General features: G+C 46.6%; 1 protein-coding gene across 1 annotated transcript; it reads left to right on the plus strand.

Annotated features, from left to right (window-relative positions):
- The first annotated feature begins 18689 nt into the window (after positions 1–18689).
- On the plus strand, positions 18690–21445 carry Gpr27 (G protein-coupled receptor 27). The gene has a single exon (XM_027931768.3). It carries the CDS (start codon positions 18690–18692, stop codon positions 19830–19832), a length of 1143 nt encoding a protein of 380 aa, XP_027787569.2. The 3' UTR covers positions 19833–21445.
- The last annotated feature ends 280 nt before the right edge of the window (positions 21446–21725 follow it).

Consider the following 21725-nt stretch of genomic DNA (forward strand, 5'->3'; position numbering starts at 1 on the left):
GGAGGAGGGGGAGGAGGAGGAGGAAATCCCTGTCCTCATGGGGTTTGGCTTCCCCACTCAGGGACCATTCACACCTCCATTTGTGTTGCTTCTCAAGGGTGTCCCAGAGGTGACAGAAAACAGTGCTTGCTTTATTTGGTCATGGACATGAGGGACCTGACATTTTCTTTTAATTTCACCTACCAAATTCAATCATTCCAAGCCATGCAATGGGAAAGAGGAGGCAGGAGGAGGCGGGGCAGGGAGACCTTGTTGCTTGATATCGATACATTGTTTCAGGTCACTCTGTGTCTGAGTCAGCTTAAAGGAGAGACTGTGTTTATCAATAAACTGGCTCTTCCCCCAAACAAACAAACAAAAATAAAAACAGAAGCCAAAGTCCCTCTCCTTCGCCACCAGCAGCGAGGGGATCCTCCCAGTACAGACAGGTGCCGTGGGTCCTCCCTCTCGTCTTGTCTGGTTCCATCCTTACATACGGGCCCTGAAGTTCCGCTGCACGTTATGGTATTTCTTTGAAAGTGTCTTAGCATTCATGGGGACACAGCATGGTATTCCCTGAGGCTAACCATATGCACACGTTGACATGGAAATGCTGTTCTAGAACACAGGCTGTAACTGAGGACGGTGCCCCACAGGTGACTTTGAACTTCCGTGCCACCAATATTGACTGTCACTGACGGTGTCCTTGGAGGTAGATCAGACTCACTTTGTCCTTTCAACATCTACCAGGTTCCTCAGATCCACACTCTGAATTCTCCTAAACGTGGCTCCAGCCTCCTATCATCCTGTTATGGTGTGGACATAAGGTGTCCCCTAAGAGCTCCTGTGTGAATGCAGAAATGTTCCGTGGTGAAATGACTGGACCTGGACGGTGAGGGCTGTGATCTAATCCGTCCTTCTAGTGGGAAGGGTCTGATGGGGTGGGGACTGTAGGAGGTGGGGCGTGGCTGCAGAAGGTGGTCACCGGGATGCATCCTGGAAAGGAAGTGTCTGACCTCCCTGCAGGCCCTCCCCGTCCCTCCCTCCCTGTTTCCCAGCTGCCATGAGCTGAGCAGCTGCCCTCCTCCACGCCCTTCCACCATGATGTGCTGTCTACCTGGAGCCCAGAGCCTTGGAGCCAGCCAGCCATGGACTGAGCCTCCAAAACCACAAGCCAAAGACAACTGCACCTCCTCTAACTTATAATTGTTGGGTATTCCAGTCCCAGCCACAAAGACTTGACTGCCATACATCCCTCAAATGCCCAAGGTGGATGCTTTTCTTATCTTATTGGACTAAGATATTTTGTTAGATCAAATATAATCTTGTCAATAAAATGCAATACCGTATTTTTTCACGTTTTGCAAAAGCACGGTTACCGATGTAAGGAATTTTCTATTTTTCATTCTGAGAGAAAATCATTAATAAAACCATACTCCTTGCAAGACTTGGAATTTAGCTGTTGGAGAGTGCGAACCACCCATAAAGGCAAGGAGTAAATCACCAGTGAAGGAACAAGCCTTCTGCTGGTGCCATCCGGATGGAGATGAGCAACTGAATCACGCTTTGCAGAATCACACAGCCTCTTAACAAGCTGCTGCATCATCTCTGTTGATTTAATTCAGCTGGAAGACACTAGAAATGCTCACGACTTTCGAAAGCACCTCCATTTCCTGTGCTCGCAAGGCTTCGGCCGGCAAGTCCTCTGCCTTGGTTGGGAAGGTGGATTGACCTCTAAAATGGGCTTCAGGTTTCTCTCCAAACCAGCCCATGTTCCAAGGAAACGAATGGCCCCAAACGGAAACTGAATTATTGGAATTAAGAAACCCCCAGGGTTTGGTCAAATCTCTATCAAAGAAAGAATCCCAACACTTGTTTCACCAGGCAAGCTGGTGAGCGCCAGTTGTCATGGAAACAGGATGTATTTCCATCACACGGGGATGGCTGTGGAGTGCTCATCTCCTCGGAATGGAAGTGTTGGCGGGAATGCACTCTCTTTCAAATCTGCATTAAAAACAATCATTTCCTTTATCTTAGAAAGGAACACACAGCCACAGAGCTTCGTGCTCATCAAACAGAGAATTAAAATCACTTGCAAAAGAATCTGTGCTTAGGTTTAAAAAAAAAACTTAAAGTGAAAATGAATCCCACGATGGGAACCTGGTGAGGGTCAGAGGGCACCTCCTTTGGCTTGGTGGGGGGCACACTCTGGGGCACATGCACCTGGCAGTGGTCCAAGCCAGCACAGTTCCCTGGTAGCTGAGGTGATGTGCTCTGGGTGTGAGGTCCCCACTACTGGTGACAGTGAGGCCCTCCTTATCCAGATTCCCTTGAGACCCAGAGGCCCCGTGACTCCTGATACACACCCACGTGAGCCAATCCCAGCCATGGGGGGCACCAGCCCCTTTGTGGGCAGGGTCTGAGGGAGGCCGAAGCTCTGCTCCCGAGGCAGCCTGACGTTCCTTCCGATCAAGGCAACCTACAGGAGCGTAGGGTCTGTTTCCTTTGTTTTCAGGTAAAGATCATTTCTCCACCTCCCTCCAAAAGAGAGAAGAAAGGTGTGTGTGTGTGTGTGTGTGTGTGTGTGTGTGTGTGTGTCTGTTTTACAGCCTAGAACACCGAGGTCTCGAGGAAGCCCTCCAAGCTCTTCAGAAAAACAATGATCCAAATAAAAATCCCCGCAACCCTGTCATACGTAAAGAACCTCTTTAACAATAAGGAGCAACCTGGTGTTCACGTGGGCAGGAGCCTTGACCAGACATCTCAATCTCACTGGAGAGACACTCATGGCAAACAGCATGTCTAAACATCAGCGCCATGTCACCAGGGAATGGCAGATTGAAGCAACAGTGAGACGCCTTCACAGGCCCCTAAGGATGGCTAGAACCCAGCCCACTGACGGTGGTACCCAGAGCAGGTGAGGCCGAGGCAGCAGGGACACAGTCACTGCTACTGGGAATGCAGACTGCTCCAGCCACCCTGGAGGAGAGTGGGCAATCTTTTTTTTTTTTTAGTTGTCGATGAACAGTATCTTTATTTACTTTTTTTATGTGGTGCTGAGGATCAAACCCAGGGCTTCACACATGCGAAGCAAGTGCTTTACCACTGTCATGCTAAGTGAAATAAGCCAGCCCGGCAGTTTTTTACAAAATGAGACAGACTCTACCATAAGATCCGCCCTAGACCTTACCCAAAGAAGCTGCAAACTCATGTCCCCACAAAAGCCCACACACAAATATTTAAGGCAGCTGGATCCGTAACTGCCCTCATTTTGAAGAAATCAAGATGTCCTTTAGCAGGTGGGTCGGTCAGTAAACCATGGTGAATGGAGACAATGAGAAATCATTCACGGCTCAAAAAACATGAGCTATCAAGCCAAAAAAACGACACAGAGGAAACCTAAATGCATATCAAGAAGTCAGTCTGCAAAAAAAGTCACAAACTGTAAGATTCCAAATATATGATGTTCTAGAAAAGGTAAAACTGTGGAGACAGTCAAAGAATCAGTGGTTGCCAGGGTTGGGGAGGGGGGAGATGACCATGAGGAGCACAGGGATTTGCAGCAGTTAAGCTACTCTCCACGGTACTATGCCGGTGGACACCTGTCATCATCTGCTTGTCAAAAGCCACAGAATGTATAAAACCAAGCGTGAACCCTGATGGAAACTCTGCACTTTGAGTGACAGCGCGTTGACATAGACTCAGGAACCCTAGAGAACGCTCCACTCTGGTGTGAGATGTCGATAAGGAAGGAGAGTGAGTGTGCATGTGGGGTGCGGCCTGTGGGACACCCCTGGACCATCGGCTCGATTTTGCTGTAAATCCAAAAATATTTACAAAATAGTTTACTAAAGAAAAACACCAACAGAAATAATACAGTCCCTTTAGTGTTTAACTACATGCTGACACTTTCCTACCTAATCCACGCCTCAGCCACAGCAGGCAGGCATGCTCACCACCCCATTTATACACCAGAGGCTCAGAGTGGAAAATAGCATTCACCTCCCGTGGCCAGCGGCTTGGAGGAGCAGCCCGAGGCTGCCTGGTTCCCCGCCTGTGCTGCTAACACCGCAGACTCCTCCCAAGGACACCTTCCCTGTAACCCCGGGCAGCACCTGAGAAATGGGTGGGCCCTGGGCTCGGGAAAGCATATGCATTATGCCCCAGAGTGTTCAAATTGGAGCCCTGTGGGCTGGGTGCTTCCATGGCTGGTGGCCAAGCACATGGACATGTGTTCAAGGAACAGCAGAGGGATGGGCAAACACAAGCTAACACAGCCACCTAGGGTTTGTCATCTGTGTCTGGAGAAGGACTGTAGGTGCCACAAACCCAAGAATGTCCATAAGGGCTGGCGTGCAGCTCCGTGGTGGACGCTTGGCTAGCACACGAAGCCCTGCATTCTACCCCCAGGACTGGGAAAAAACCCAACGAACCCCAAGCACAAGATACATGCAACTCAGTCATACCAAGGAGTGCATGGTTAAATTGCTCAATATCAGGAAAAAAGCCCAACACATTCTACACCAAGGAACAAAAGCAAGGTTAGAGAAATTTTCATAGGAAATACTATAGACAAGAAGATAATGGCAAATCTCCTTAAAGTACTGAGAGAAAAAACACTAGAGTCTAGAGTCTGTAGCCAGAGACACAGCTCTTCAAAAACAGTGCAGATAGCAGCTCAGGAGGCTGAGACAGGAGGATGGCAAGTTCAAGGTCAGCCTCAGCAATTTAGTGAGGCCCTGAGCAACTTAGCAAAACCATGTCCAAAATAAAAAAATAAAAAGGGCTGTGGATGTGGCTCAGTGGTTAAGTACCTCTGGATTCAATCTTGGTACCAAAATAGATAGATAGTTAGATAGACAGACAGATAAATAAAATGCAGAAGAAATCTGTAGTGGACATGGAGGGACAGGCTTTGGATGTCTCTTGTTGAGCACAGCAAAGCCCTGAATACTATACAGAGGGAAACATTAGATGACACTAAAAGATCAAACCCAGCCAGGAACCCTGGGGTCCAAGGCACATTCCACGGTAAGTTCTCTGGGTTTTCTTTTTGCCTCAGTCTCCCAGACTTGGAGCTGGGGAGAGTGGAACCCAGAAACACCCATGAGGACAGACAAGGAAAGTCTGCTTCCTCTAGCCAAGGGGCCAGGAAAGGAAAAGTCCAGCAATTAAAATGATCCTAGAGAGAACCATGGTAGCCAAACACAATGGAAAACTGTGATCCCACAGAGCCCAAACCAGCAAGGCCATGCAGGAGGCTCAGACATTGACTTCCAACAGGCTAGAGTGGATTAACCAATGACAATAAAAATCATGATCCAACAAAATGCTATCTACAGAAGACATGCTCCAAAAGAACCACATGGGTAGGCGGAAAGGAAAAGGATGGGAAAATTTACATCACGTGACTCCTCTCCCAAAAGTAACATCAACTTCAGGTAAGGTAGACTTCAGGGCAAAGTTCATAGGGACCGAGGAGAATGATGCGTAATTGTGAAAGGATCCACCCAACGGGAGGACATGAAATTCTAAATACATATGCACCAAACAACAATGCTTGAAAACACACAAAGCTAAACTTGATAGACCTGAAAGGGAAACAGGCAATCTACAGTGATAGCTGAGGATTTCAACAGAAGTCCTCTCAGAGACAGACAAAATCAGCAAAGATACAGAGGAAATGAGTAACAAAACTAGCCAACAGATCAGATAGCCACCTATGGCACTTGAACAGAACACACATTTTTTTTTTTTTTCAGGAGCATGTGAAACATTTACAAAGATGGATTGTATACTTAGATAATAAAACAAATCTAAGTGACCGCATTTCACCGCATAACCCTCACTGCTGCATGATTGTTGTACCCTGTTTTGTTATTTTTTTCAGTCCAAATATTGATTTCTTACCTTCCATTGTATGACTGTTGCAAGCTGTGATTCTGTTTTCCACGCTGCTTCAAAGTAAACTGAGCAGCAATGTATTCACCAGTGGCCCATGGATGCATGTTTATCTTCTTGCATACCACAAGCTGTGAACTTGGAATTCTCAATGCATGTGCATGTCACTGTATGTCCAAAAGCTGGCTCGCATAGCTTGATTATAGCCCTCAGTACTAACCATAAACACATCATATGAGGGGCACAGAGGGCGCTACATCAGACAACAAAACCAACAACCACAGCATAGAATCTTCTGACAGAACATTCAACTTTCCAAGTACGCACTTCTCAGTACAGTGGTAAGGAGTCTCAAGTGTAACATTTTGACTGTTATGCACAAATCAATAACAGCTAATATTTTTTTTTCCAGACTGGGAAAATGTTTGCCAAACTTCCATGAAGAAATGATGTGCATTTGAACTATTCATTTTTAAGGAATATTTGTGAGTATTCCATACATCCTGATTTTACACCGAAGACAGTTTAATAATAAATGATTTTAAATAAGACCAGTGCAATTAAAAAAAAAAATACACATAATGGTGTCACCTCACTTTTTTTTGCCAAAAAAAAAATTTGGGGCGGGGGCATAAAATCTGGGATGAAATTTCCAAATGCTTGAAAATTACACAATGTTCATATGGATTAAAAAGGAAAGATCAGAGGAAATTTAAATATAGTTCCACCTGAAAACGAATGAAAAGACAACATATTAAAATATGTCAGATGCAGCTAAAGCACTGGTGAGAGGGAAATTGATAGCATCCAATGCTTACACCAGAATAGAGGAAAGATCTCAAATCAGTGATCTAAATTCCTACATTAAAAAAAAAAAAAAAAACCTAGGCGGGAAAAGAGAGAGAGAGAGAGAGAGAGAGAGAGAGAGAGAGAGAGAGAGAGAGAGAGAAGCAAACCCAAAAGCAAGCAGAAGGAAAGAGAAAATAAAGAGCAAAATCCTTGAAATCAAGAACAGATAATTAATAGAGAAAAATTAATGAAACAGAGAAAGAGAGAGAGAGAGAGTCTTTCAGACATGCAAAAGCTGCAAGTGTCCATCTCCAGAGGATCCACAGCACAGGACTCTCTTGCAGGAGCAGCATCATGGAATCAGAAGGGCTGAGATCTACAGAAAAGACTGAACAGCACTGGGAATGGTAGTCACCTGGGCAAATGAAAGAGAACTTCATCATTTAAAAATCCCTGGAGGTTAATGGACGGTTTAAACAAAAATAGCAACCCATGGAGTGTGGGTCTCATAACAGACAAAAAAAGTATCCGACAAGGACGGTACAAAGGCTGGAGTAAGAAACAAGAGGGTGCCATGGTCAGGTCTCATACACCATGTGGACAGCCGAGATCACATGCAGGGGGCTGGGGTTGTGGCTCAGCGGTAGAGCGCTGGCCTCGCATGTGCGGGACCCTGGGTTCGATCCTCAGCACCACATAAAAATAAATAAGTGAAATAAAGGTATTGTGTCCAATTACAACTAAAACATAAATATTAAAAAAAAAAAGATCACATGCAGGTGGACGGTGGTAAGTTAAAGATGTGCACTCCACACCAAAATCAAACACATGCACAGCAGATTCACAGCTACTCTTCCAGCAATGAAATTAAAAGGAAATCAGACTTAATATTGTATTGATCTAACAGAAAGCATAAAAAAAGGGGAAAAAGGAACAAAGAGCAGGTAGGATGAGTGGTAAACAAATAGCAAGATGATGAACTTAAGTTTATCTTACCATCCCAATGTCCATGTTAAACGTAAACAGTCTACACACCCTGGGGGGATGCTAGGGATTGTTAGAATGGATAAACAGCAAGACCCAACAGAATGCTTTCTACAAGCATGCACTTTAACTTAAAAGACAGACATAGTAAAAAGTAAAGGACCGAATATTTTCTTTCTGTTTTACTTTCTTTTCTGCTATATTAAAAACTTTCAACTATTTACAGAGCACTTACTATTTGCCAGGAATACATGAGAAAGACTGTTAAAGGAGCAAAAGATCTGTGATAATTCACTAAAACCCACAGGTCTAGAACTCACAAAAACACAGGCACACACTCTGAAATCCCAGACTGAGGTTGTGAACAAAATCAGAAGTTATTTTGATCCTTAGCTTTGTTTTATGAGCGGATCCTACAATAAAATAGTATGCCCTGTTAAAAAAGGGAATGAAAGAAGAAAACTGAAGAAAGAAAGCACTCTCAAAAGAAAACTGGAGAGGCTATATTAATATCACATTAAGTAAATTTCAGAGCAAAGAATATTACCAGGAATAAAGAAGGCCAGTGAGTAACGAGTTGGCTCACCAAGAAGGCATCATAATTCTAAACATCATTGCTCCAATGTTGCTCCAAAGAGAGTCCCAAAATATATGAAGCAAAAATGGTTAGAAGTGCAAGGAGAAAGACAGATCCAACCAGGGAGAAAATCAGTCAGAACACAAAAGATCTGAATGCGATCAACCAACTTTATATGATTGACATTGACAGAACCTTCCACCAAACATCACACAGCTCACATTCTTTTCAAGTGCCCATGGGCTGTCACCAAGATAGATCATGTTCTGGGCCATCAAAGAAGTCTTAAAAAATTTAACAGAATTGGAGTGGAGTAAGTATATGCTCTGATACAATGCGGTCAAATCAGAAATCATGAAGACCTCGATCTCTGTGAATCCCCAAATACTTAAAAACTAAACAACCCATGTTCTGTGTGACCCATGGACCAAAAGACAAATCAAAGAGGAAATGGATGAATATGAAGACACACGTATCAAGTCAAGGGATGCTGCTTGAACAGTTCTTAGAGACAACTTTAAGACAACGCTGTGAGAAAGACCCCAAATTAGTGAACTCAGTTAACACATGAGGAAACTAGATACCAGAAGCCTACTGGACTCAAATAGAAGGAAGAAAATCAAGATGAAATATAGAACACATGGAACGGAAAAAAAATGCCAAGAGCAGCCAGAAAAGCAATACAGAAAAATCAATGACCCCAAATATGGTCCTTTGAAATTAAAAAAAAAAAGTTCTAGCTAGACAGTACAAAGAAAACTGGAGAAGACAAAAATGGCTAATATCAAAATTGAGATAGGTGACATAAATACAATTTATGTATTTAGATATGTAGGAGACTATAAAGGGTTATTATCAACAACTTCATCCAATGAATTGGCAAAATGGATAACAAGAACAAATTCCAAGTTTACTCAAGAAGAAACAGTTATCACAACTATATATTTATAAAAGAAATGGGATATAGTTTCAAAAACAAAGAAAACTCCAGGCTCAGATGGCATCTCTGGTGAATTCTACCAAACATTTAAGAAAAAAAAAATAATACCAATTGTACACAGACTCAAAAATTTTGAAAAGGATAGAATACTTTCTTATTAGGTCAGTCTTTGCCCTGAAACAAAAACCAGACAAAGCAAACACAAGAAACTAAAATCAAAGATAAATATCCCTCACAAATATAGATGCAAAAATTCTAAACAAAATTTTATTAAGTACAATATAAGAATGCATAAAAAAGTGATAATCTTTGTGGTTAAGTGGGATTTATCTCAGAAATTCAAGATTGGCTTAATCTGTGAATGTCGACCAATATAATTAACAATTTAACAAATCAAAAATATAAATCTATATGATCAACTGATGCAGAGAAGATTTGTCAAGATCCAACATTCATTCCTGATTATATATCTATAGAAAAATAGGAATATAAGAGAACATCTTTATCTATGGGCATCTATAAAAACCTACAGTTAATATAACCTTTAATGGTGAAAAACTGGATGCTTTACTTTTGATACAAAAGGAGAGACCCATGCAGTTTGCTCTCATCACATCTATTTAGAATGGTATCAGAGGTGATAGCCAATAGAATAAGGCAAGAAAAAAAAATGTAAAAGCATCCAAACTGGAAAAGAAGTAAAACTGTATTCAGTCACAGAAAACATGATCATCTATATAGAAAATCTGGTGGAATTTACCCAAAAGGAAAAAAAAAAAGCTATTATGACAGATGTGCTTTATAAAATTTTAAAGAAAGTCAATATTCAAAAATCAACTCTATTTTTATATGCTAGTATTAAACAATTGGAAAGTGAAATTTTTTAGATTACCATCTATAATAGTATAAAACATGAAATGCTCATAAATTTCTCAATGAACAAGAATTGAACACTGATAACTACTTAGAGATATTAAAGAAGACCCAAATAAATGAAGAAATACACCTTGTTTGTGTGTAAAAGGATGCAGTATTGTTAGAATGTCATTTCTTTTCAAATTGATCTTTGTATGATCCCAGTTAAAATCTCAACAGTCTTTTTTTTTCCTGCAGAATTTGACAACTGGATCCTAACACACACACACACACACACACACACACACACACACACACAAATGCTAATGACTTAGAAGAGCCAAATACAATGGGAAAAGATCAAAATTAGAGGAATAAAACCTTTGGATTTTAAGTTTCATTATAAAGGACAATAATCAATACAGTGTGGCATCAAGATAGGGAAATAGATAAAACTTTATAGAATAGAGTCCAGAAATAGATCAGCACATATATGAAATCGTTTTTGACAAAGGAATAAAAGCAACTGAGTAAACAATACTTTTTTAAAATAAAGGGCACTGGAACAATTGAATATCCATGTGGGAAAATGGCAGCCTTCAATCTATATCTCCTATCATATATAAGAAATAACTAACCATAGAAATATAATGAAATATAAAATGTAAAATCTAAATCGAAGTAATAAAACTGCTAGGGAGAAAATCTTTGACTCTGGTTTAGGTCAGAATCAACAAAAGGATGATTCATATCATAATCCAAGTGGATAAACTGGACCTCATCAAAATTAAAATCTTTTTGCTTTTCTAAAGACACTATAAAAGAGCAAAATGCCACATACCAGGACCAAATATATACAACTGATGTCTCTGAAAAAGAACTTGTTTTCATAACACAGAAAGAACTCTCAAAACTCAATAATAAGAAAATAAATGACCTATTGAAAAAATATGAACAGATTTGAAAAAAAAAATTGAACAGATAAATCTGCAAAGCAGATACACAGAGGTCAATAGCATTAGGGGAAAAAAATGCTCAGCACCATTAGCCCTTCGGTCCAGTCCAGCAGAATTGTATTCCCAGCTAAACTATCAATCGTGGTGAAGGTAAAATAAGGCATTTGCAGATGCGTAAGATTCTAAGATGTTTACCTTTCTCAGGAAGCTGCTAGCGTATTTACAACATGGGGAAATGAAACGTGGGTGGCAGGGCAGAGAAGGGGAGCACTGGCGTAAGGAGGGAAGGGAGGGGTGCTCTGGGCCGGAGTGCTAGGGCAACAGCTCTCTGTGAGCCTTACTATTCATGTCCCCCGGGTTGGTTTTCCTTCAGTCCTGTATCACTCAACACACTTCCTGTACGGTTTAATAATTCACACTTCTGGGCCAGACATACCGGACTTTTTACCTTATGCCCAGACACTCTCTACTACCTGACCTGGACTAGGTCACTACTGCTCTAAGACTTGGGCTTCCTCATCTCTAAAATGGGACTACAGCATTTTGTAGGCATGAATTAGATAATGAACGTAAAATACCTTAGTGCTTTACTGGATCTTTAAAAAAAAAAAAAAAAAAAAGATAGACAGCTCTTTCTTGCACTGAGATATAAAGCTATTTGCCGAACAAGAATTCCTTAGTCACCTTTTGTGTCACTGGGATCAAAAGACCTGCCAAGACCCATTTTAGAGGAGGAAAAGGTTTTGGGGGACTTGCGGTTTCAGAGGTCTCAGTCCCTAGATGGCTGGCTCCTTTGCTCTGGGCCCAGGTGAAGTAGAACGTCATGGCGGAAGGGTGTGGAGGAGGAGAGCAGGCAGGACAACCAAGATGCAGAGAATCTTCCTCCCCAGGAACAAAATATAAACCATACATACCCCAAAGGCATGCTCCCAAGGACCCCTCTCCAGCCACAGCCCACCTGTCTGCAGTCGCCGCCCCGCTAATCCCCATCAGGGGATTAATTAGGATAAGGCTCTCATAGCCCGATCATGTCACCTCTGAACTTTCTTGCATCGTCTCACACGTGAGCTTTTGGGGGACCCTTCACTTCTAAACCACAACACTCCCTCCTTCCCAAGGTCCCTGCAGCATCAAAGCCCAAGAATATGCCAATGCTGAAGCCCACCAAAGGGCCAACTGGTTCTCACGGCCGAGTGGCCAGGTGTGACACTCCAGGAGACAGCTCAGAGAAAGACAGAAGAAATCTGACCCAAGGGCCTCATTCACTCAGAAGATGATACGAGGACCCACGTCCCTGTCAGGCCCCAACCACCGTCTAATAAGGATGCTCCCTGAGGCCACAGCACCACCTAATCTTAGGATATATCCATCGCCCCCAAACATGCACCATACCCATATCAGGCCCTGTCCAGTCCCCAGCCACTGGAGAACACCAGTCTGCTTTCTGTGCTGGGCATTGCATATAAATGGATGCATACAATATGTGGTTTCTGTTTCAGGGTTTTTCCTTTAGCGTAATGTTTTCAAGGTGCATCCTGCTGGCGCATCCCAAGCCAGGACCTCCTTCTATGGATTATTATCATCATTCTGTGAAGTGAATGAATAACATCGTATGGACGTTTCTCCCCCCGTTCTGGTTTGCCCACTGTGAGCTGTTCTTCTCTATTCATCCCTTGATGGATTCTTGCACCTCTTCTTCTGGTTGCAAGAAATCTTGCTGCAGTGCAAAGTGTGTACAGGTGTTCCTCAGGACTGGGCTCTTCTGGGTAGATCCCTAGAGATGGAACCGCTGGTCTAGGAGACAACTCTGTGCCTCACTTTCTGAGGCTCTGCCAAACTCTTTCCCCAAAGCAGCTGCTTCACTATAGCACCCCAGTTTCTCCAGATCACGGCCACCATTTGTTTCTGTTTTGTAACAGACACATACTGTGAGGTGGGATTTCAGACGGTTCTGCAGTTTTTCTATTGATCTGTGATGTCAACCATCTCTCCCATGGACCCACTGGCCATTTGTGTATCTTTCTGGAGAAATGTCTGCTCAGGTCTTTTGCAGAAATTTTGCAAATTGGGTTGTTTGTATTTTTATTACTGAGTTAAGAGTTCTTATACATTTTGGATACAGATCGTCCATCAGATACATGATCTGGACACATTTTCTTTTCTCTTATAGGTTGTGTATTGGCTTTCTCAAAGGCATCCCTTGAAGCACAAACTTTTAAAATTTTAATGAGTCCCATTTATCTTTTTCTTTGGTCTCCTCTCGTTTTGTGTCACATCTGAGAACCACTGCTTGACCTGCAGTCATAAAGATGTACTGTCGTGTTTTCTACTGAGAGTTTTTAACTTTTAGCTTCTCATTGATTTTAAATTAATTTTTATGTACAGTGTGAGGTGAGGGGGGTCCAAGTGCATTTCTTCGCACGTGGAGAAAACCACGTGTTAAAAATTTTCACTAAACCACATTTTGCTTACATGAACTACGACAAAATGCCCTAAATATACACAGAAAGGTACCTTCAGCCATTCAACCACTACGGCCAGCAAAAACACAACTTTGAGATAAATATTGATCATTTTTCTCCCTCCGTTTTCCTCTTTCCTTCCAAAAATTCAAGCAGAAAGTAGGCTCTTGGCTTCCTTGCCTAGGAGACGTTGATGGCAAGGTGCTTCCTGGCTTACGTTTTCCAAACACCTTAATCCACAAATTCACAGAGGAACTGGCTAATTACATTGTCTAAAAGAACAAGATAGAACTGGATCATCATCCTCTTCCAGAGTGTCCTTGGAGGTAAATATAGGAGGAAGGAGGAGAGAAGGGGGCACAAGGATCAGGGACCTGCACCGGCTTCCTGGACAGTCTTGAGGGTGAGGCTCTGGGTGTGTCCACAGTCAGGGAACCTCAGCCCAGGCTCTCACACCCGAGTGCCAAGACCCTCAGTGGCTGAGGTCAGAAGCAAAGTGGAACCAGGAGCCAACGCCAGGTGAGCCATCCCCACCCACCGGCACCCACTGTCTGGAATGCCCAGGGGCACTGGGCACCTGCCTGGCCTCGGTATGTGAAGAGGCAGCAGGTGACCTCAGTGAACCAGCACCAAGGGAACTTAGCAGCAAGATAAAATGGCAAGTCACTGTCAGATTGGGTTTCTAGGACACAGGTGTATTCTTACATTCCTGATTTATGGACTTGCATTCATCCTTGCCATGAAACTCAGAGAAGCTACCACATACAGGGCGTCCATGAGGCTGAGCTGGGGCGGGGGGAATGCAGGTCCTTCAAGCCACCAAGGCATTTATAATCTTGCAAAGAGCAACTACAGTTCCCATTTGTAACACGCCACCAAGTACGTGCCTCGTGCTATGCTCTTTGTAAGTAGATCTCATTTAACCATTTAGCCCCATCATCCCAGCTGGAACATGCAGAAAACTTACATATAGCCAGACGTGGTGGGGCATGCCTGTAAATCCCAGTGACTTGGGAGGCCGAGGCAGGAGGATCCTGAGTTCAAAGCCAGCCTCAGGAACTTAGAAAGGCCCTAAGCAACTCAGTGAGACCCTGTCTCTAATAAAACATAATAAAAAGACCGGGGATGTGGCTCAGTGGTTAAGTGCCTTTGGGTTCAATCCCTGGGACCAAAAACTATAAAGATTTATAAGAGTATAATAACATAATTATAAATAACAATATTAACTGATATCTTAAGTAGGCTCTAAATTATGACTCCCAACCTTATTTCAATGCATCTATGTAGATTCCATTGCAATATTGCAGCAAGAAACACACAGGACTTAATGGGGTCACTGCATCTTCCTCGCCAAGGCCTTTGAGATTCAGAGATTCAGAGTAGGCAAGGGACTTTCCCAAGGATGCACACTAACTGTGCATCCTTGGGACCTGGATATGAAGCAGGGTCAACCTGACTCCGGAGCCTGTTTCCCTTCTTGAAGTTAGAGTTCCTTTTGGGGAAGGGCCAGCCTGAGTGCCCCGCTCTGGTCATCTGGCATCCACTGGCTTCAGACATTGGCTCATCTTTTCTAAGAGCCGGGGATGCAGTTTAGTGCATCAACCGTCTCTAACTTGGAGTCCACTGTGGTCATTGGTAGATGACTGAGGCTGGCCAGGAGACAGTGGCCAACATGGCTCCGTGATCCTGGGAACCATGGCCTTGGCTGGACCTATCCAGGACAGCCGGCGAGCTCCCCTCAACAGTCAGGATCTCCCTTAGCAGCCACACCTTCTACACATGCATCAAAGAGGTGACAACTGATTTTGGGGGAAATTCCAACTTTAAATCTACTTGCAAAAGGAAAAAGTTGGTTATTAACAAAACATAAAAAAATTTTATAGAGGAAAACCTCCGAGACCTGCTTTGCTCTGATGTGCTCTGGGTCCTAAGGAAGCAGGAAAAAGTCTCCTGGAAACTTTCTAGGACCCACACACGGAAACGGAGTGGTGCTGGCCAATGAAATGCTAATGGCTTGGTCTTACGTATTGATTGACCGCACAAACCTTGAGAATGAGACGTGCACACTCATAAAGGCTGCAAGACAGCCAGCTTCTGTTTTTTGATTCTGTGCAGATGATGAAACCAAATCTCAAACCCCAGATGGAAGCACATTGGGCCCCAGGTAACAATGGAAAACCCAGAAATTTAAATGAGAAGGAACTAATGGCTCTTCTTGGGTGCCTTTTCTGAAGACTAAACCTCGCCCCACTGGGTTACACGACTATCTACCTCCCGTGTCCTCGTGAACCGCAGAACCCAAGACCCCTAGAAATAACCGGGAGGACAATGTCCCGTTTTGCAAATGGGAACATCTGAGATTCCGAGGGGTGAGGTGGCTTGTTGAGGACGGGTACTTGTTAGAACATGTGATCTTAGAAGTTCAACTAGGCGGGGAACTTTTTGATTCAGGGACCAGGAAGGTGAGGTTCCAGCTCCAGGGCCATTAATGTCTCTCTTTGTAATGTCTAAATGTCGGATTCGACCGTTTTGAAACATCCTTCCCTCTCCAGAGGGGCTGACTGGGTGCGCGTGAGCATCTGCTGTCTGCTTGCTGGTCGTCTTGACAAACTCAAGGGCTTTCTTTCATTAAGAGGCAGACTTTGTGGTGGTGGCAAGGGTAGGCTCTGAACTCAGGCTTTTTGTCTGGTGATCCCAGCTCTGATGCTTATGGGTGGCAGAAAGCCAGAAAACATGAAGCCTTCTAAGCCTCATCTGCAAAGCAGAGGTTGTAAGAGCATTTACCATGCACAGCCAAGACGATGCTTAAATACCAGTGGCCTGGGGCATGGTGGCATGTGCTTGGTAATTGGAGCCTGCTGTTACCATCACCGTAAAGCACCCAAGGAATGTGCCCATGTGGGTTACAAGAAGACAGAGGCAGCCCAAATGCTGAGGCCCAAATGGCAGGATCTCCTCTAGGACTGCATCTGGCTGTAAGGAAAGGCATCCAGAACCATTTCCCACCTTCCCTTGCTAAGAGTGGTAGCCAGCGCTCTGTGCTTGTTATCCCATAGGGCTTCTAGGAAGCTCTTCTGAGATGCGCTGACTTAGAAACACTTATTCTTTCCCTCGTCTCCTTTCTGTGTGGAATGCAGAACAACTAGATTGTCTGCACCCTATTTTGATCATGAGGGAAGGGCCAAAAGCCTTTCAGAGATTCAGTCCTTCAGCTAAATCAATCAATGCCAGCAACCATGGACCTCCACTTCTCTTGTTTCATGAGGAAACTAAACCTGTTTCCACCTTTTTGCTATGATCAAAATGCAATTCCCAACCAAAACACCCTCCACAATGTACTTCTCGTTTCTGTCCACATATATTTGTGGGTCTGCTCAGCCAGCCACTTGCCCTATCTGCTTGGGGGTTCTGAAAGAGGTGCTCACTTAAGACTCTTACAACAATTTCCAAATAGTTCTCAAAGGCCAAGATACCTAAGGGGCAGACAATGGCTTAGCAGTCATTTAGTGTCACCAAGGAGCTTGTCAGAAATGGAGAGCATTCAGGCCTATGCTAGACCTACTGAATCAGCATTTACATTTTAACAGGATCCCCAGGGACTTTGGGGGCACACACAGTTTGAAGCACACTGCCTGAAGCACAGCTCTAAGGATATCACTCTCCCCCCAAACCTTCAAGGCCCCTTCTTATTTACAGACTAAAGTTTGGGCTCCCACGTAGCCTGACATCCAAGGCCCCTTGTGATCTTGCATGGTCCTAGAAATGGCCATCAAAGTGTCCGTCATGCATATCTTATTGGGCAGGCAAGAAATGATTCTCTGTATATTAAAAAAAAAAAAAAAAAAAAAAAAAAAGAGTACCTGAGAAACACGATGTTCCTTGATTCTGGCTTTACCACGCTGAGCACTGGCAAAACAGTGCAACCCAAACACACACAAACACACACGCAAAAACAGCCAGACGTGGTCCCCTGCCTTCAGGAAGCTTAGAGACTTGTAAGAAGAAATAAAAACACCTGACAAATTCTAAGAGCTGGAAGGAAATGAACAGAGTGCAGGGCTGCAGGGTGACCCTCGCTGGTCAGAAAGATGGCCCTAAGGCTAGGGAATGGGGTGTGGAGCTGGTCCAGTGGGACTAGCACCCTGCAGGGCGAATTCGGTGTGGCTGAGGGGCAGAGCAAGGGGCTGCTGGCTCAGGCTTACCCAGCAAATAGATATCCCGGGAGGAAAGTAGCAGGGTTCACTTAAGAGAACAGGCTGGGTCTCTTTCCTGGACGTCTGTCTGTCTTCAGCTGGCTCACTGATGTAACTCAGAGCGCGCACGCTGCAGAGTCGCTGGGAGTCCAGCCCTGGAAATCCAACCAAGTGAGACTGGCATCCCAGCACTGCTGCTCCTCGGCTCTGCCCGCCCCCCTTGCCCCTGATGTCCCTTGTCAGGGATACAGCGGGGTTCAGAATGCAGCCAACTCCGTAGTTATGGTTGGGGGGACGCTTGTGAAGCTCCCAGCACACTGCCACCCACAGCAGGGCTCCCGGGAGTCCCAGCGGGCTTGGGATTGCCATGAGTGTCACCACCGTTGATGACCACCAGCTTTCGGAGGGTAGCTTGTCCCGGTGCTCCCGCCCCCGAGGCCTCCCCGACCCCACGGTGCCGGGCGGCCTCCCCCGCTCACGCCCGGGTGACCCCGGCGCGCCGCCGCCGCCGCCAGACCCCCGTTACCTGGGGCCAACCGCGACTTGTCGCCACCTTGCGTCCTGGGCCCGGCCTCCCTCCCGGCCACCTCCCGGCCCGCAGCTGTCGCAGAGGCGCCCCCAGCCCGGCCGGGCCCGGGCGGCGCGGGATGCCTCGGTGGGGCTGGCGGCGGCCGCGCGGCGCGCTCCGGCGCAGGGGAGGGGGCTCGGCGGCGGCGGCGGCGGCGGCAGGGGGCAGAGCCAGAGGCGCGGCGGCGGCAGCGGCGGCGGCGGAGGAGTGAGGAGCAGGCGGGGGGCTGCGGGGGGCGGCGCGGGCCCGTCCGCAGCGGCGGCCGCGGCGCCCGGGGCGCGGGGAGTGGCCGGGGCCTCCTGCGCGCACCATGGCTGAGATGGCGGCGGCGGCGCGGCGGCGCGGGCAGCAGGAGCGGGGCCGGCCGGGCGCGGGCTGAGCCCCGGGCCCGGGAGGCGCCAGGGCCGCGCGGCGGCGGCGGCGGCGGAGCGCGCGGGCGGCCTGCGGGGCGGCGAGGCCAGGGCGGCCCCGGCGCGGAGACCGCGATGGCGAACGCGAGCGAGCCGGGCGGCGGCGGCGGCGGCGGCGAGGCGGCAGCGCTGGGCCTCAAGCTGGCCACGCTCAGCCTGCTGCTGTGCGTGAGCCTGGCGGGCAACGTGCTGTTCGCGCTGCTCATCGTGCGGGAGCGCAGCCTGCACCGCGCCCCGTACTACCTGCTGCTCGACCTGTGCCTGGCCGACGGGCTGCGCGCGCTCGCCTGCCTCCCGGCCGTCATGCTGGCGGCGCGGCGGGCGGCGGCCGCCACGGGGGCGCCGCCGGGCGCGCTGGGCTGCAAGCTGCTCGCCTTCCTGGCCGCGCTCTTCTGCTTCCACGCAGCCTTCCTGCTGCTCGGCGTGGGCGTCACCCGCTACCTGGCCATCGCGCACCACCGCTTCTACGCCGAGCGCCTGGCCGGCTGGCCGTGCGCCGCCATGCTGGTGTGCGCCGCCTGGGCGCTGGCGCTGGCCGCGGCCTTCCCGCCGGTGCTGGACGGCGGCGGCGGCGGCGGCGGCGACGACGAGGACGCGCCGTGCGCCCTGGAGCAGCGGCCCGACGGCGCCCCCGGCGCGCTGGGCTTCCTGCTGCTGCTGGCCGTGGTGGTGGGCGCCACGCACCTGGTCTACCTCCGCCTGCTCTTCTTCATCCACGACCGCCGCAAGATGCGGCCCGCGCGCCTCGTGCCCGCCGTCAGCCACGACTGGACCTTCCACGGCCCCGGCGCCACCGGCCAGGCGGCCGCCAACTGGACCGCGGGCTTCGGCCGCGGGCCCACGCCGCCCGCGCTGGTGGGCATCCGGCCCGCGGGGCCCGGCCGCGGCGCGCGCCGCCTCCTCGTGCTCGAGGAGTTTAAGACCGAGAAGAGGCTGTGCAAGATGTTCTACGCTGTCACGCTACTCTTCCTGCTGCTCTGGGGGCCCTACGTCGTGGCCAGCTACCTGCGGGTGCTGGTGCGGCCCGGCGCCGTCCCCCAGGCCTACCTGACGGCCTCCGTGTGGCTCACCTTCGCGCAGGCGGGCATCAACCCGGTGGTGTGCTTCCTCTTCAACAGGGAGCTGAGAGACTGCTTCAGGGCCCAGTTCCCCTGCTGTCAGAGCCCCCGGACCACGCAGGCCACCCTCCCCTGCGACTTGAAGGGCATCGGCTTGTGAGGGACTCTTCTGCACCCTAACCCAACCCAGCATCCCCTTCGGCTTGGACAGTGACCTCGCTTCTCCTTGTCCGGTCCCCTTTTTAATTTTTGGAGCTGCCTTCCAAACGACTCTCAAAGTGGACACCCACTTGGATTGTACAGACTCCTGTTGGGGGGGCGGGGGAGGGGCAACTCCGCACACTCGTCCTCCTCAACATCCTTTCTTCCTGGGATAGCCCTGCAGTCCTTTTGTACTGGTTCTGACTTTTCTTTCACGTCTGCATTTTTTTTTTTTTTTCCAATAAAGGCTAATTTTCTTCATGCATTTTCCTAAAGACCACGGCCAGTTTTCTACAGAAGCTATTTTTGACAACCTCAAGTGGCATCGCAGATTGCAGTGAGGTAGACAGAGGTGAGGGGCTTCAGGAGTCGGCTTCCTTGGGTGTCTTCAGTTGGAAGCAGGAGGAAGGGGGAAAGTTGACCTAAGCGCTGTCTGGACTGCCAGCTCAGCGTCAGTTGCACAGTGGGGTTCTTCCAAAGCTTAAGAATTTAGCTCAATGTTGACATTGAACTTGACAGAAATCGGAGTCAGTAGGCAGTGTTTTTTTTTTTTTTTTTTAAAGCAGTTAAGTAAGGACTTGGTTCCTAGTTTATACTAAATACACAGCAGCCGCAGCTGCTCTCTGTATTATATCAACCTTGAATGGAAACGTCTCAGTGACATTGTAACTTTCAAAAGAGTACAAAGTGTTTTGGTTAGTGAAGGTGTGGAGAAAATACAGTGTTGCATGCTTTTGTATGTATCCATTGTGGCTCAAGGATGGTGGGGCTCTGGAAGCCAAGTAAATCGTTTGGGTATTTTTTGCCAACAAAAAGTTGAGATACTTTTATGGAAATAGCTTGTGCTTTGAGAAGCCGGGTTTTATTCTGTCTTATGAAACTAATTTCCACTTTGAAGATTGTTCTGTTGTTCATGAAATAAATGAATGAAACATAATGCTCCACTACTTCTAGAGATGAGCATTTTCTTAGTGTTTGCTAGGTTAAGCTGTGCTGTTATTCTGATGGTTATTCTCAATTAATAACCAGAATTGTCATTTTAAATATTATTTCTCTGTTAGATGTAATTTAAAACTGGAAGAAAACATTCTGCAAGTACTGTATAATATTTTTTGCTTAAACTGCTACGTTTTTAATCAACGTATCTTCCGTTTTGAGGGTTTATATCTGTATTTCTCTTTGCATTACATGAATATACCAGTATTTTCACTCTGGAGTGGTGGTGGTGTTCTTTGAGGCTGGGATTGGTACTACTGCGAGTCTTGTATTGTCTGTTGCTAGTTCCAGTTTTCCTAGTTTGAGCATCAGCCTTCCAACACATCTGGAGACCTTTTGACTTCAAAGTGCAAGGTAAAGTCCTGCACCATTTCTCTTTAAAGGGAAGAAATAGTAAACATATATAATGCTTTAAAACTCTTTCACAAATGAAAAGCACAGGCTGGGGTTTTGCTCAGCCCTCTGTTCCATCTCCCGCACTGGAAAAACTTTAAGAGTATGCTGATAAATAATAAATGAAAATGTGTATGAGCAAAGCAATCATTTTGATAAAAATAATAAAGATTTTTAAAATGAGCACGGTAAATATACTGGGATTTATTCTGAATGTAGTGCTAATGATTAAATCTTTAGTCCAAAAGGAATAAGTGATATGGGGATTGGCCAGTGTATTCACAATGGGCAGCACTGTCTTATTTTGTTTGCCAAAGTTAAGTCAGGCTGTGAAGACGGTCGTGTTTGGAAAATGTGATAATGATTACCCCTAATTTCCCCTGTGTCACAAGTCCAGGTGGCCCTCAATCATCCACGGGCCATTCTTCAGACATCAGGGCCAACCCAGAGGCAGAGTGTCCTG

Source organism: Marmota flaviventris, chromosome 20 (genome assembly GCF_047511675.1).
Source record: "Marmota flaviventris isolate mMarFla1 chromosome 20, mMarFla1.hap1, whole genome shotgun sequence".
In the NCBI taxonomy this organism is placed as follows: domain Eukaryota; kingdom Metazoa; phylum Chordata; class Mammalia; order Rodentia; family Sciuridae; genus Marmota; species Marmota flaviventris.

What these genes read in the sequence shown, in the direction of transcription:
- Gpr27 (XM_027931768.3), top strand. Translation starts at nt 18,690, where the DNA reads ATGGCGAACGCGAGCGAGCCGGGCGGCGGCGGCGGCGGCGGCGAGGCG.